Source organism: Podarcis raffonei, chromosome 3 (assembly GCF_027172205.1).
Source record: "Podarcis raffonei isolate rPodRaf1 chromosome 3, rPodRaf1.pri, whole genome shotgun sequence".
NCBI classification, from domain to species: Eukaryota; Metazoa; Chordata; class Lepidosauria; order Squamata; family Lacertidae; genus Podarcis; species Podarcis raffonei.
The window spans coordinates 105,323,819-105,340,909 of NC_070604.1; the positions used below are offsets into that span (position 1 = coordinate 105,323,819).

The 17,091-nt window shown below is 43.7% G+C and overlaps 1 protein-coding gene and 1 long non-coding RNA gene across 2 annotated transcripts in view; one reads left to right on the forward strand and one right to left on the reverse strand.

Annotated features, from left to right (window-relative positions):
• Nucleotides 1-17,091, forward strand: part of TTC7A (tetratricopeptide repeat domain 7A) — a 183,632-nt gene that overhangs the window by 106,612 nt on the left and 59,929 nt on the right. The window contains exons 16-17 of the mRNA XM_053383388.1: nt 8,667-8,783; nt 13,581-13,678. Coding sequence (XP_053239363.1) covers nt 8,667-8,783; nt 13,581-13,678 — 215 coding nt within the window. The remainder of the gene's footprint in view (nt 1-8,666; nt 8,784-13,580; nt 13,679-17,091) is intronic.
• Nucleotides 12,888-15,103, reverse strand: LOC128411237 (uncharacterized). The gene is made up of 3 exons (XR_008329735.1): nt 14,945-15,103; nt 13,506-13,675; nt 12,888-13,073 (listed from the first exon to the last, which is right to left on the reverse strand). It is a non-coding gene; the product is annotated as an uncharacterized LOC128411237 (long non-coding RNA).

A 17,091-nucleotide genomic window follows, 5' to 3' on the forward strand; every position in this document is an offset into this window, starting at 1 on the left:
AAAACAAGTTTAATTTGAGATACTGTGTAAGACTGTTCTGAGTTTTAATACTCTAAACTCTTTGGGGAAGAAATTGTCTTCTGTGCACCTTTGAGGTCTCCTTCCCTTTTGTGTTTACAAAAGTGAAACTGTGTGTCAGACCACAGCACGACAGTGTAGCATTCAATACTTAGCCTTCATTTAAAAAAAGAATATATTGTGAACTACCCTGAGATGATTGGATAAAGAGCAGGAAAAAAATCTAAATCAGTTGATTAAAATACTTAGCTTCACTGTATTCCAGTCTGGCTTCAGGCCTGGTAACAGCACTGAAACTGCTTTGGTACCTGGGTTGGTGACATTTATTGGGAGAGAGATGAGTTTAGTGTAGCCAGGAGTTGCCCTATTAATCCATTCCACACCTTCCCCTAAGAGCATCACGCTTCATACCTGGTCTTTTTGATAGACCAGATTCAGGTTTCCATTCAAGCTCCTGGCAGGCTGCCTTTATAATCAAGGAAGGAAAGGAAAACAACCAGGCTCCATTTTTTCTCAGCGAACGATTTTGCTGCATGTTGCCACAGGCTTAAGCTCCACAAAGTTGCCCTTGTTCCCTTCGCGGGGCCATAACTTGACATGAACAGTTTCTTGTGTGGCATTATAAAGTCAGGCTTATTTCAGGAAGCAAGGTGAAAAGAGCAGGTTTGTTTATGTCGCATCCTGTCTAACGTATAGGTTTAAAGAGGGTCTGAAAAGGCTATGAGAAGCTTCCAGAAATCTCTAATTAAGCTGAAAATCAGTTTCAGCTTCACCCGTTTGAAGCCGTCTTGCCCTCAAAGAAACCTGTGTTCAAACTTGAGAGTAAACATTACTTTTAAATGCATGGCTAGGGTTGAGGAAACCCGTCAAAGTGACTTTTAGCTATATTTATTGTGAATATTTTTCAGGAGATATTTACATAGGACCATCCTATTCAGTAGGAAAACTCCCCGCAAAATCAATTGGGCCCATAAACGAAATAACAAGTAGTAGGTGCTATTGAAAGAAATAGCAATACTCACAGTAATAGATGAAAAACACGTGAAATGAATTACAGAAAAGAACGTGAGGTACACTCCTATAGCAGAAGACTCTTGTGGTAATAAACAAACTACTGAATAAGCTGAAAAAAAACAAAAGTCAACCTGTGGAGCTAAATTACACACACCCCCTTTACTTTGTCTGAGGATTGGTGTAATAGGGAGAGAGCTCTTTTGTACTTCTACCTATGCAAGACAAGACAGGACCTCTGTACCTTAAGGAAGGAGGGAATTTCCACAGGTGTAGCTTCTCATGCTGTGGACTGAGAAAAATTGCTCTTCCAGCACCATACCTCCTTGCAGGCAGTTGGTCCAGGCCAGCTTTCCACATGTTGGTGACCACCAGATGTTGGATTGCAACTCCCATCAACCCCAACCACCATGGCCAATGGTCAGACAACACGGCCATCAGCTTCCAGGTTTCTTTAGCCTGGAAAAGAGGAGACTGAGAGGAGATATGATGGCCATCTTCAAATATCTCAAGGGCTGTCACATGGGAAAGGGAGCAAGCTTGTTTCCTCTTGCTCCAGAGGGTAGGATTCAAACCAATGGATTCAAGTTGCACAAAAGGAAATTCCAACTAAACATCAGGAAGAACTTTCTGGCAGTAAGAGCTGTTTGACCATGAAACAATCTCCCTCGGGAGGTCGTGGACTCTCCTGCCCTGGAGGTTTTTAAGCAGAGATTGGGGGGCCATCTGTCATGAATGTTTTAATTGAGATTCCTGCATTGCAAGGGGTTGGACTAGTTGACACTTGGGGTCCCTTCCAACTCTATGGTTCTGTGTGTGAATGGGGCGAATGAGTGAAAAGATGCTTTTCCAACAGTTTCGTCATTTCTACTTTTGCCCTCCATAAGGGAGAGGTACATGAGTGGTTCTTCCCAATCACCCACATCTCCACTCTCATGAATCTGAGAAATTTTGGGAACATTGTCTGATGCTCAGATAGCGCTGTGGTCTAAACCACTGAGCCTCTTGGGCTTGCTAATCAGAAGATCGGCGGTTCGAATTCCTGCGACCAGATGAGCTCCCGTTGCTCTATCCCAGCTCCTGCCAACCTAGCAGTTCGAAAGCACGTCAGTGCAAGTAGATAAAAAGGTACCGCTGCAGCGGGAAGGTAAACAGCATTTCCGTGCACTCTGGTTTCCATCACGGTGTTCTGTTGCTCCAGAAGCAGTTTAGTCCTGCTGGCCACATGACCCGGAAAGCTGTCTGTGAACAAACACCAGCTCCCTTGGCCTGAAAGCGAGATGAGCACCACAACCCCATAGTCGCCTTTGACTGGACTTAACCGTCCAGGGGTCCTTTACCTTTAGTATAAAGAGCTGCATACTAGGGAGCAGGAGACAGTTGTGATCTCAGCCTTTGGTCTATGGGGAATTGGGTTTTTTTTGGGGGGAAATAGGACACTGCTTTCTTGATACCTTCCATGGGAAGGTGAAGCAGTTCATATCTTCTGTCTCCTTTGCAAAAGAAGCATTATACTTCCTGGAATCTGAAGAAGACCACTGATTTGCTCCCCCCCACCCAATTGTGCCAAAGCAATACGAAGAACGAAAGAGGTAGTTTTGATTTACTGTGAACATAAATACTTTGTGTTCCCTGTCATTTTAAACAAAGAAGGAACTGAATGCAGCCCAGAGCAAGGGGCAGAAATGTATGAGCTTTTGAAATGGTCTAATGGGATTTCAAGGTATGCAAATACTCTGGGCCCAGATGGGAAGACAGTGGCAGCAGGAAGAACTTCTACACTGAGGGAACAATTGGAATCAAAAGTATGGTTAATAAAAAGCAAGCGCCAGCGAAAATAATGAGAGGGTACTAGAATACCTTTTGCATAAAATAATGGGATTTTAGGGAGCAGTTCTGTTGCCAGCAGCGTGAGGGAAAAATCATCTATTCACATTCAACGCTTAAGACTCATCTATGCTAAATGTACCTACTGCGTTTTTATTTCCTCCACTCTTGGGTCTTAGGCAGTATACAGGGTGCTTATGACCCATTTTGTCCTCATAACAGCCATGCAAAGTGGACTATGCTGAGGTAGAATGAGACTCAGTATCACTCAGTGAACTTTGTGATTGGATGGTGATTGGAATCCAGACCTCCCCTGTCCTCCTCCATCCTTTCAATCATTTGTTGTTTAGTCGTTTAGTCGTGTCCGACTCTTCGTGACCCCATGGACCAGAGCACGCCAGGCACTCCTGTCTTCCACTGCCTCCCACAGTTTGGTCAAACCCATGCTGGTAGCTTCGAGAACACTGTCCAACCATCTCTGTCATCCCCTTCTCCTTGTGCCCTCCATCTTTCCCAACATCAGGGTCTTTCAATCATACACCAGCTCATAACCACATACCCAAAACAAAAGAATTGCCATGAAAATCTCTGAAACGAGAAGTAATCGACTATAGAATTAAATTAAATAACAAAAATCAAAAAAGCGTTTCAGCCCTACTCTTGAGTTTGTTTAAAATCATTTAAGGTTTATAATTTCTTTATTTCCTTCTGAGGAAACTGATTAGCTCAGTGAAACAAGTTTTGTAGCCAGCATCTTGTTATGTCTTTGTTTAATTCTAGGTTAATTTTTCCTTAAATTTTTTTATTTTTGTTATTTAATTTAATTCTGTAGTCGATTACTTCTCATTTCAGGGATTTTCACGGCAATTCTTTTGTTTTGTGTAATTTCTTGGTTCCGTGACTGTCTTTTTTTCACTCATAACCACATACCAGCCTCCTCCAACCTGGTCCCTTCTAGATATTTCGGGCTACAATCTCCCACCATCCCTGACTATTACCTATATTCACTGCAGCTTATGTGAATTGGAGCCCAAAACACTTGGAGAGCATAATTGTTAGGGAAGGCCATTTATGTTCTTGACATGCTCATCACATTCCCATCATCTTGCCCAGTAGCCTCTCAAATACCGTTTCCTCCTTTATACTGAATAATGAGCCAGTAAAAAAGAAGAAGCCAGGGATTCATTTTAAGTTTGGAGGTTTTTCTAGCCTAAATGTTACTTGTTGCTTCCAGGCTGATCTAGAAAACAATACAACATAGTAAGTAGGGTTGCCATATTCCCAAAAGTGAAAATCCAGATGGAGTTGTTGACCTTTTTTCCCCTTTCTTTATGGTCAAAAGCTGTTCAGCTTTCTTTATTCTTATTTTGTAAAAATAGCCCAATAGCACTTACTATTAGGGCTGCCATATGTCTGGGTTTCCTCAGACATTTTGCCGATTCAGGAAAAATCCACCCAGGCACCATTTTTCTGAGCAATTCCTGGACATTTGGCAGCCCTAATAGTAAGTGACTATCTTACGTTAGAGAACAAACAAGAAAATATATTCCCCGACCAGCACTTTTATGGACACAAGAAGTACCAATACTTTATGGACGCTCAACCCCCACCCCTCCAAATTATTTTCCTCCATGAAACCTATAATATATATACAGTTATTAAATATACATGTGTGTGTTTAGCTTTGATAAATCCACCTCAACACTTTAATGGTACCACTCATAGTTAAAAGGTCATGTGGAAATTAAACCGGCCGTTAAGACTGAGTCATGCCAGTTGACAGAGTTAACGCTTTGCCCAGAAGTTCTCTTTAGTGGCATAAAGCCAGATAAGGAAGAAGGAGAAGGACAGGGACAGAGGGAGGGTATTATTATTCACACAAATACAAGGCAATGCGCAGAGGAAACCTGGAGCGGTACTAAGGAAATCTCTAACAGAGAAATGTTATTCTACCTTCCAGCTTCACTTCTCTATAATATATGCTCTGCACACCCATATCTATAAAATAACACTGAGATCTCCTTCAGGGCAACCCGAATTATTCACATGGTACTACAGAAGTGGACTTGGGGGACGCAGGGTAGGGGACATTCAAAACCCTCAGATAATCCAAACTCTAGTCAAGTGGCAGCTCTTAATTTTAAATACGTGTACAGAGTCACTTGTGAACTTTGAAACAAACCATTATTAAATAAAATGTATTTTCTGATCAACAAATGCCTTGGGAGTCCATGCATGCCTAGCCTTGTAAAAGTGCTCGGAGGTTATTTCTGCATTTCACAAGATTGCATGCGCCACTTGATTGTAATCCAACCTCAAAGAGGTTTGCAAAAAGGGTAAATAAAATTATCTGCCAAAAACAGCAGTTAAAACAACTATTTAAAATATCCACCAGATAATTAGAATTGATGATAATCTGAAAACCAAATTAAAACGTGTGTCAACATTGTACATGCATGTCTGAACAATCAGTGACCGTCCTTGTAGCTAGCTGGAGAGATCCATTTCTCGCAAATGTTCAGTCTCTAAAATTCAACCAATCTTCCACTGCTGAGTGACAATTTCATTATTCCTATGGAATGGTGCTGTCATGGGAGGCCATGGGTGGGAAGAAGCAATCTTTCAGGTAAGCAAATGCAATCTGACAGGGCTGTCTATGTTTCAAATGCATGACATTTTAAGCACAGCTCTGTCGCCTTTCCTTTTCAGTGGCGCTTAGTGCTCAACTCTAGTTCTTGCTATAACCGCTGCAACTGTGGGCAGCGAAAGAGATTTGGAATGCAGCAGCTAGAACAGCATCTTTTACTTGGCTTAAAATTTAATGCTCTTGTTAAAGCTTTGTGTCGATGTTGCATTGTGCTAGTGGCAGAGGCAAGGGTTCTTCTTCTTTGGCAATCACTCATAGCCGAGTAAGATTGTCTTCCATAAACACAGTTTTAAGTGACTATGGAGGCTAATTCTGGGTCCACACATCCTTCCACAGTGGGGACATAGATTTCCAGGCGGGAGTTGATCACGGTGTGGATTTGCCAAGCATGCCTTCCTCTTAGCACATTTCTCCCTTGTGTCCTGAGTTTGAGTGTCTTCAAAGCCCATGACACCTTTGGTAAAGGCAGTTCTCCAACTGGAGCGCTCGCAGGCCAGTGTTTCCCACTTGTCAGTGTTTATACTACATTTTTAAAGATTTGCCTTTAGACAGTCTTTAAACCTCTTTTGCTGACCACCAGCATTACGCTTTCCATTTTTAAGTTCGGAATAGAGTAGTTGCTTTGGAAGGCAATCATCAGGCATCTGCACAACATGACCAGTCCAACGAAGTTGATGTTGAAGAATCATTGCTTCAACACTGGTGATCTTTGCTTCTTCCTGTACAATGATAGTAGTTCGCCTTTCTTCCCAAGTGATGTGCAAAATTTTTCGGAGACACCGTTGGTGGAATCTTTCGAGGAGTTGGAGATGGCGTTTATAAGTGGTCCATGTTTCACAAGCGTATAGTGAGGTTGGTAGTACAATAGCTTTGTAAACAAGCATTTTGGTTTCCCTGTGAATGTCCCTGTCCTCAAACACTCTGCAGTTCAATCCGGAGAAAGCTGCACTCGCAGAACTCAGGCGATGCTGGATTTCAGCATCAATGTTGCCCTTGTGGAAAGATAACTGCCTAGGTAGGAGAAGTGTTTGACATTTTCCAACATTACACCATTGAGTTGGATTTTGGCGCTGCAGAGGGGTTGTTTTGTACTTGTTGGTTCAGCACTTTGGTTTTTTGGATGTTGAGTGATAGGCCAAGCTTCTTTTCGTAAGCTTCTGCAAAGGTATTTAGGATGGTTTGGAGGTCATCCTCTGAGCATGCTCACACTACGTTGTCATCAGCATACTGAAGCTCTGTGATGGAAGTTATGGTAACCTTACTCTTTGCTTTCAGCCTGCTCAGATTGAAGAGCTTTCCATCTGTTTGATGTATGATTTCTACTCCAGTGGGGATTTCCCTTCGACAAGGAATAACCTAGTGGTCATAAAAGGCAGCACCAGGCACTACCTTTCCTCTCCCCACCCATCAAATGCAGAAGATGAATATGGGACTTGTTAGTTATGCCAAGAAATAAGAGCAGATAGATAGTGGATGTGATGTGACTACCAAGTTCTTTACAACACACAGCACATATTAGGAACTTTGTAAAGGCAAAATAATCTTGATAGGATTGTGACACAGATTATGAGGAAGGCTGCCTTCCATGAGTTGCAAGGCGATGGAAACAATGATGGAGAGGGTTGAGACTAGCACACTTCCTTGTGCGTTTACAGTCCCCTTTTCATAATGCCTAAAGAGGACTGTAATGCACTGAATAAGTTACCCATGCCAGGGTTCTACTTTGAAAAAACCTGGCAAAAAAGACATGGGAATTGACCGTATGCATATACGGATATATTATGTGTGAACTCTCTGAATCACAACTCACCCTGTGTGCCTGGTGAAGGGATGTGTGTGTCTGTTTCCATGTCGTGCATTTGGCATTCCTGCTTGGCAGGTTGAACTGCAACCTCATTTGCAGCTTGCAAAGTAAACAGTCATCTGGAAACTCTGGCATCTTTGAGGAATGATAGTGACATTCCACTAACCTTTGAGGAGCTGAGATAAACATTCTTTTTAAATTCTCTACTTCAGGGCAGAGTGTTCCAGGGCTCTCTGCTGGCTGATGCTAGAAGGGATTCTGCCGGTAGCTGTTCCATCTGGCCACATATTCAGCTGGTGGTCTTCACCAATGGAGTGATGCTGGGACCACCGTCCCTGATGGGTTTTGGATTGCAGCCCATTGCTTATTTCAATGAGTAGCTTTTAAAAATATATATTAAAATGTTGTATTACTGTTCTTTGAATTAAAGAATGGGTGGCAAGCCTAAGGGAGCAACGGGTCTGGTTTGCACCAATACTTTGTCTTTAAACTTGTTCCTGATAATCTTGGAGGCTTTTTCATTTAAGTACAGCCATACCTTGGGTTACAGATGCTTCAGGTTGCTTTTTTTCAGGTTACGGACTGCCGAAACCTGGAAGTACCGGAACAGGGTTCTTCCGGGTTTCGGCGGTCGTGCATGCGCAGAAGTGCCGAATTGCAACCTGCGCGTGCACAGATGCGCTGCTGCGGGTTGCGAACGTGCATCCCGCACGGATCACGTTCGCAACCCGCGCGTCCGCTGTATAACTTCACACTCTTCTACCCATTTGGAGGAGCTGTTTTGTTTGCAGTACTAAAGTGCAAAGAAAAAGAGAGAGAGAGAGAGAAATTAGAGTGTATGGTGACAGTGGAATTACCTAGAAATCAAGTAGGACGTGCAACATAATGTTACAGCGGGAGTTCTCCTAGTTGACCATGCCTTGTCCTATTCCATTCCACTACCAACAGTTTTTTGTTGCCATCGCTCTCAGACATTTAGTATCTCCTAGAGCAGAGATGGCCAAACTTAGCCCTCCAGCTGTTTTGGGACTACAACTCCCACCATCCCCAGCTAACAGGACCAGTGGTCAGGAAGGATGGGAATCGTAGTCCCAAAACAGCTGGAGGGCCAGGTTTGACCATCACTGTCCCAGAGCATTATAGTTTCCCTCCCGTCTTGTTCTTATCCATCCCTCTTGCTTCTCAGTGGGTCCATTTTGGCTACAAGTTCACCCGAGTTCACTATTCATTGCGAAATCTGGCATGGTGGCAAGTCCCTAAGCTCCATCCATTCATAAGTGGAAATGCTTCCCTTGATAAAAGACGTGCCTGTAAAATGAAATCGTAATTTTCTTCCCTTTCTCCCTCCCCTTCTTGCAGTTTACTCTTCACCAAAGTGAAACTGGAATTGGTGCACAAGGGCCCAGAAGAAGCTTTAGTGACCTGTAGGCAAATGTTGCACCAGTGGCAGATGCTTCATAACGTTTCACAGCTCAGGTAAGAGTTTGCCTCTAATTGGTGTTGCTTTTTGTTCTCTCTGAGGTTGCCTCATCTGTACTACTGTGGATAAATTATCTTATCGCTTTTAGATTGAAGTATACCCTCTGGGTGTGAGCTTAACCTGTAATGTAAAGGTTTTTCCAAGTTTATTTTAATGCCATGTGGATGACCACATAAAAGACCTAACATCTGTGCATGTGTTTGTCTTGAAAGAAAACACTTTATGTACGGTTAAATTATTTTTAAAAAAAAATTTCAATAATGTTGGAAAGGTTAGGTTGCACTCTTCTCCTTGATATGATGGTTTTCTGTGGATACTTACTGTGTGGAGGACCATTATGTCATGTAACCCCCTCACCTGCCATCTGAAGTGGCAAAGCTGCAACCCAGGCTTACCACTTTAGTGTCTTTGTAATGATATGTTGAAGCATGAACAAGCCAATGTGTGTGCTCCTGAAGAAAAGATGGTGCTTTGCTCCTCCTCCGGTCCTCATACTGTCATGCTGCTGTAAGCTAAACCAGGGTTTGAGTTACTGTTATGTCTGAACCTGGGTTTGTGGTTTACCTCCCCCAGTCAAACCATGAAACTAACCTTGGCTATAGGATGCGGCTCACCCGGAGATAAACCATAAGTTCGGATGTAACACTAAGCCAAACTGTGACTTAGCTTACTGCAACGTAACAACAGCAGGGCCAGAGGACGAGCAAAGCAGTCGTGATCTTTTCGCCAAAGCTCATGTATTTGCTCATTTGCACTAGAAGAAGAAGAAGAAGAGTTTGGATTTGATATCCCGCTTTATCACTACCCTTAGGAGTCTCAAAGCGGCTAACATTCTCCTTTCCCTTCCTCCCCCACAACAAACACTGTGAGGTGAGTGGGGCTGAGAGACTTCAGAGAAGTGTGACTGGCCCAAGGTCACCCAGCAGCTGCATGTAGAGGAGCGGAGACGTGAACCCGGTTCCCCAGATTACGAGACTACTGCTCCTAACCACTACACCACACTGGCTTGGCTTTTCATGACATGCAAAACAGGTCACAGAGTGGGTGGATCTTGTCCAGAGATTCTTATGAACTTGGAGTTGATCTTGACTCCAACTGTTATCCTGCAGCGAGGATCCTTACAGCGCCCACACTTTTGAGGCCTCACATGATTAACATAGCTATGTGTGGGCAAGCTGGCTAATAAACTTTACTGTAGGCTAGTAATTTTTCTGAACTTATTTGCAAGGCTACCTGAGGGACAGCAATGCTTCTAGATTTTTGAAGTTCATCTTTGGTGTTTCATGTTCCTCAAAAAATGAGAAAGGATATAAAGAACAACAGCGGCAAGAGTTAAGCACATGAGGTTGCAATTCTGCATGCACTTAAATGTTTGCAAATCCTATGGAGGGCAGTAGGACTTACAAGCACGTAAGTGGGTCCGGGATTACTCTATATATACGTGCGTGACTAAGAGACCTGAAATTTGTAGAAACTATTAAGCATCTGGCAGCAAGTATATGAACTGGTGTTACTTTATACCACTTGGAAAGGAGGAGGCAGTGTCATGTAACCAACCAGTCGGGTTTATAAGAACCAGAGCCTCCTAAATAATAACCGTTGTCTTGTTTGTAGACTGGCAAGTATGGGATCCTAGATCTGAACAGGATCACCAGCCCCACTGCTGGGAAGTGGGACTGTCCTTCCATCATATCTCTCCCTCTCTCTCTCTCTCTCTCTCTCTCTCTCTCTCTCTCTCTCTCACACACACACACACACACACACACACAATATTACAGCTCAGCCCACAAATTGTTGCCCACAATTGTTGTTCAGGGCTACACTGTACCTGTTGCTGGATTTCAAATCAGGCAAAATAACAGATTAGACTATCACGCAGCGGTTCTCAACTTGTGGGTCCCCAGAGGTTGTTGGACTACAACTCCCATCATCCCTGAGCTCTGGCCTTGCTAGCTAGGGGTGATGGGAGTTGTAGTTCAACAACATCTGGGGACCCACAGGTTGAGAAAGGCTGGATTAGAGCTAATCTGAAGTCATTCCCAACTGGGCCAGATTGCTTGCCAAATTCCACCACCGCCATCACACAAACCCACATAAATTGGCCCTGGAAGAGAACCCACCCCCGTTGGTACAACATAAGCCTCTTAATCTCAAGGTCATGGGTTCAGTCCTCATGTTGGGTGAAAGATTCCTGCATTGCAGAGAGTTGGACTAGATGACCCTTTTGATCCCTTTCAGCTCTATAATTCTATGATACCCCAGGTAAGCTGTAGCCAGGTAGTGATGCCAAGACTTCTTGCAAGTATGCCTAGAGACCAGCTCTGCCATAGGTTTTCCTTGGTGCCCAGGCAGCAACTGCTGCTGCTTTTCTCCTATGTGGTCATTTATTATTATTTTTTTAACACAGAATTTTTATTTAAGAAATGAAGTAAAACTTGATTGCTGCTGTAATTTGAATTTCCAGCCCTATATTTACACCACCTGAAAGTGTTTCCGCAGAACCAACTTGCGCATCGATAGCGAGTTCTCTGATCGTTGAGCAAATTGACACTTGGCCCCTGCCGTTAGTTCCTGCCTGGTGATTTGCAGATCAGGTTACAGTTACGAACTCTTAAGGTCATAACTGCCCTTGAAGATGCTGCAGAAACTTCAATTAGCGCAAAAGGCTGCCACCCGTGCTGTTGACAGGTTTGAGCCGGCATTCTCATACATGCCACTTATCTGAAGGCAACAGCGTGGGCTGCCAGTTACTAGACAAGCTAGGTTGAAGTAGGCCCTGGAAGACCAGGGTTCAAATCCCCACTGGGTGACCTTGGGCCATCCACTGTCAATCAGCCTATCCTACCTCACAGGGTTGTCACACAGATATAGAGAGCCAGTGTGGTGTAGGGGTTAAGAGCGGTGGACTCGTAATCTGGTGAACCGGGTTCGCTTCCCCGCTCCTCCACATGCAGCTGCTGGGTGACCTTGGGTTAGTCACACATCTCTGAAGTCTCTCAGCCCCACTCACCTCACAGAGTGTTTGTTGTGGGGGAGGAAGGGAAAAGGAGATTGTTAGCCGCTTTGAGACTCCTTAAAGGGTAGTGAAAGGCGGGATATCAAGTCCAAGTCCAAAATAAGGAGGGGGAGAACCACGTACACCATTTGAGCTCCTTGGAGGAAAAGTGTGGTATAAATGTGGCAAATAAATGTCCAGGCCTAGTTCAAGATGCTGGTTTTGAACTTTAAAACCCTTCTGAACCTCTGACCAACACTTAAGTTCCTCACAGAAGCTTAGGTTCAGTTGACCTCCATACAAATCAAGGCCTTTTCTTTTGGAGGCTCCTGCGCTCTGGAATATTCTCCAGTAGGAAGCAGATATGATTCCCTTTCTGTTGTCTCTTAAGAAGCATAATGCATCTGGCTGTTAACCAGAAGATTGGTGGTTTGAGCCCACCCAGGGGTGGCCGGTGTGCAGTGAAATATTTTTACAGGGGAACAGTTAGAGCCAGAGCCACTAGCTTGCGAGGGGCATGGGGGGAGGCCGATGTCATGTGTGTGACGTTCTGACGTCGTGCACATGAGCATCGCGCCTCCTTCCCTAAGCTGAGCAGAAGCTTCCAGAAGGCTTTGTGAAGGAGGTGCCAGGGCTCTGACATGTCATTGAAACCATTCTGCCTCTTTCCAAAAGCTGACAGGTAAATGGGGATTAGGATTGCAGCCTGAAATGTGTGTGTGTGTGTGTGTGTGTGTGTGTGTGTTACTGTTTTAGTTGATGATTTCAAATTCTTGGTGATTTCCTTCTTTTTTTAAAAAAAAGGGGGAAACAATTTTGACATTTCTTTGATGGCAGTATGTTCCTCTCCCCCTCCCCATTTAAATTAATGTCCTTTTCTTCCTCTTCTTCTTCTTTTTCTTCATGGAGAAGATGGAAATTTCAGGCGAGGCAGTCTCTCGCCATGATGGGCAGCCTCAAAAACCCATTTATCTATTTCAGCAAGCTGTTTCGAACAGAAATACCATAGAAAAGAGGGAAATAAATAAATAAATATCTCTCTTTTTATTTTTTTTAAAAAGGTAATTCTTTATCCTATGAATAGTGTTACAGAAATAAGAGGGTGATAACAACAGCAGTCCTCGAAATGAGAATATGTAAGCCACAGAAAAAAAGAAAAAGTTATTAACAAGATATAAAAGATAGCTGCAACATCGAAGGGAAAAAACATGGATGCACGCCGTCATGAAAATTACTGTTCCGGAAATAGATAAATGTGGCTCATTTCTCTCTAAACCTATCAACGTGCTGCCTAAAACAACTCCTTCGAAAATAGGTTAATTATGTTAGTCAAGCCGTGCCCCAGATGATATTATTATTATTATTATTATTATTATTATTATTATTATTATTTAGAGCCAGGTAAACAGAGATCTCCACTCTTACGCAATGAGGAAAAGGAGAGGCAAGCCGCATTTTCGGAGGGGCTAAACTATGCTTGACTGAAATGTGCCAAATTGCTCAGAGCTGCGTCCATCACCAGCAGCAGCGTCTCCACATCGCCTTGCTAGTTTGCTCTGTCAGAATGCCTCGCAGGGGCGTTGCTTGTGTGACACAACCAATTCCCATCTCTTCGACAGAAATTTCCCCCCCAACACGGTGCATTCTGACAGCCGCTATCACATAGGCACAGATGTTTTCAGCTTTCAGAGCTGGTGGCAATTGGATGAGATATGATGCTCACTTGGTAGGCCTGTTTCTCCTGCGCTTCCCATAAACAACCATCCGTCACCTTGTGGCCGTTGTCATTCCCTTGCAGCGATCTGGAGAAGGAAAGCAGCCTGGCCGAGGCGCCGCCAATCAAGAAACACAACAGCATGTATCTCACTCTCCCTGATGCCCACGACACCGACTCTGGTAAGAGAAACAAAGCAGAAAATGTCTGGCAGCCCGAACCCAGCGCAGACATTTGCATGAAGGTAGACTTCCTATCCAGGATTTGTGAAGTGGCTTCCTGGCAGTAGGCTGTTTATTCCCATGAGTGTGACGTGAGGGATACATTCACTAAATACCGTATTTTTCGCTCTGTAAGACGCACCAAACCATAAGATGCACCTAGTTTTTGGAGGAGGAAAACAAGGAAAAAAATATTCTGAATCCCAGAAGCCAGAACAGCAAGAGGGATCGCTGTGCAGCGAAAGCAGCGATCCCTCTTGCTGTTCTGGCTTCTGGGATAGCTGCGCAGCCTGCATTCGCTCCATAAGACGCACATACATTTCCCCTTACTTTTTAGGAGGGAAAAAGTGAGTCTTATAGAGCAAAAAAGACAGTAATCAAAGATTTATGTGAGCAAGCAAAGCAACCGCCCACAGTTGCCTGTTGCATCTCTACATAGGTTTCAATGCTCATCATGGCGAATTTTCAATCTGACTCTGTTGGGGGTGGGTAATAACAACAACAAGAACAACAACAACTATTATATTTATATTTATATGCTACCTATCTGATGGGTTGCCCCAGCCACTCTGGGCAGCTCCCAACAAAATACTAAAAACGCAATAAAACATCAACCATTAAAAATTTCCTTGAACAGGGCTGCCTTCAGATGTCTTATAAAAGTCAAATAGTTGCTTATTTCCTTGACACCTGACAGTTCCACAGATTAGGCGCCACTACCAAGAACACCCTCTGCCTGGTTCCCTGTAGTTTCGCTTCTCGCAGTGAGGGAACTACCAGAAGGCCCTTGGAGCTGGACCGCAGTATCTGGGGCTAAATGATGAGGGTGGAGACGCTCCTTCAGGTATACACGACCGAGGCTTGTGCCTACCTTAAAGCCCTGCAGGCTTGGGATCCAGGTGTCAGTAGACATGCTCTCTCCCTAAACCCATCAATGAATTGTGAACACAATACATGAACTCTTAAAATCCTGAAGAGGCTTCCCAATAGCCAAGGGATGAACCTATTCCCACGTACAGCAATGGAATACCCAAAAATTATTGTTGTTATTTATTAAATGTGTATACCTCCCTATACCCATGGGTCTCAGGGTGGTTCACAACATAAAATCACAATATAAAAAGACAAAATACATATTAAAAATAAGAACAAGAACAACCTAATAATCCCCTCCTCCCCAACACATTTTAAAAGGGCATTGGATGCCAATCAAAAATAGATGCCCACTTAATATATACAGGTCACAGAACAGCTTTTCCTGGGGCCAAATTTGCATGTAATGGCTGGGATGTAATTGGGCACCAAGGGAAGGCACATGGAGGTCTGTTGTTGCCTTGGCAAAGTTCCAACCTGACCTGGAAGCTTTTATTGTTCTTCCAGGTCAAGGGGAGCCAATGGCTGGCCTGGGCAGGCAGAGACATTCCAGAACCTAGGGACACTTAAGCCCCTGGGAAACCATTCATTGTGGAGCCCCGGTAGCTCACCATGTTAGGTACAAGTCTATGAATCAGATGGTTACTGGTTCTACTCCCGGGAGAGCCTGACACTGAGCTTCTGGATGGCAGGCTTTTTAAATTTGTATTTTTCTGAAATATCTTTCAGAAAGCCTTTTCCTTAGCTGCATAGGAATGTGTTTCCGTGAACAGCTCCTGTCCTTCCGAAAGAACTTTTAAATGATTCAGCCGCATCAGTAGGGACCAGCTGTAGGTATTTCTTCCACAGAATCAGCCCCATCTATGTGTCTGGGTTGTTTAAACAAACCCCAGCCATGTGTTGTTGTTGTTGTTTAGTCGTTTAGTCGTGTCCGACTCTTCGTGACCCCATGGACCAGAGCACGCCAGGCACCTCTGTCCTCCACTACCTCCCGCAGTTTGGTCAGACTCATGTTTGTGGCTTCGAGAACACTATCCAGCCATCTCATCCTCTGTCACCCCCTTCTCCTTGTGCCCTCCATCTTTCCCAGCATCAGTGTCTTCTCCAGGGAGTCTTCTCTTCTCATAAGGTGGCCAACATACTGCTTGAGCCTTCCTTGTAGAATTTTAAGCATAACCTTGCTAGCGTGTGAAATGAGTGCAATTGTGCGGTAGTTGGAGCATTCTTTGGCACTGCCCTTCTTTGGGATTGGGATGTAGACTGATCTTCTCCAATCTTCTGGCCACTGCTGAGTTTTCCAAATTTGCTGGCATATTGAGTGTAGCACCTTAACAACATCATCTTTTAACATTTTAAATAGTTCAGCTGGAATACCATCACTTCCACTGGCCTTGTTATTTGCAGTGCTTTCTAAGGCCCATTTGACTTCACTTTCCAGGATGTCTGGCTCAAGGTCAGCAGCCACACTACCTGGGGTGTACGAGACATCCATATCTTTCTGGTATAATTCCTCTGTGCATTCTTGCCACCTCTTCTTGATGTCTTCTGCTTCTGTTAGGTCCTTACCACTTTTGTCCTTTATTATGGTAATCTTTGTACGAAATGTTCCTTTCATATCTCCAATTTTCTTGAACAGATCTCTGGTTCTTCCTATTCTGTTGTTTTCCTCTATTTGTTTGCATTGCTCGTTTAAGAAGGCCTTCTTGTCTCTCCTTGCTATTCTTTGGAAATCTGCATTCAATTTCCTGTATCTTTCACTATCTCCCTCGCATTTTGCTTGCCTTCTCTCCTCCGCTATTTGTAAGGCCTCGTTGGACAGCCACTTTGCTTTCTTGCCTTTCCTTTTCATTGGGATGGTTTTCGTTGCTGCCTCCTGTACAATGTTACGAGCCTCCATCCATAGTTCTTCAGGCACTCTGTCCACCAAATCTAAATCCTTAAACCTGTTCGTCACTTCCACTGTGTATTCATAAGGGATTTGACTTAGATTGTATCTTACCGGCCCAGTGGTTTTTCCTACTTTCTTCAGTTTAAGCTTGAATTTTGCTATAAGAAGCTGATGATCTGAGCCACAGTCAGCTCCAGGTCTTGTTTTTGCTGACTGTATAGAGCTTCTCCATCTTTGGCTGCAGAGAATATAATCAATCTGATTTTGATACTGCCCATCTGGTGATGTCCATGTGTAGAGTCGTAGCATCTAAAGGACACCACAGTGTTGCCTGTGAATATGGTGGGAAACATGTTTAAATAAAATCTATTTTCTGATTACTGTATGGAGTTAGCTTTTCTTGGCTTCCTGCAGGACATAATGTTATCTGTGTGAGCGGTAGCCCCTCAGCGAGATCTAAAGGAAAAAATAATTTTTTCCTTAAAACACACACAAACAAATACAGGGTCCGGTTCTCTATATCATTTTATACCATTTACTTTGTATACTGAAGTTGCATCAGAATACAGCATTTTGGCACCGGGCACACAACCTAGCTTCTGAAAAATATATG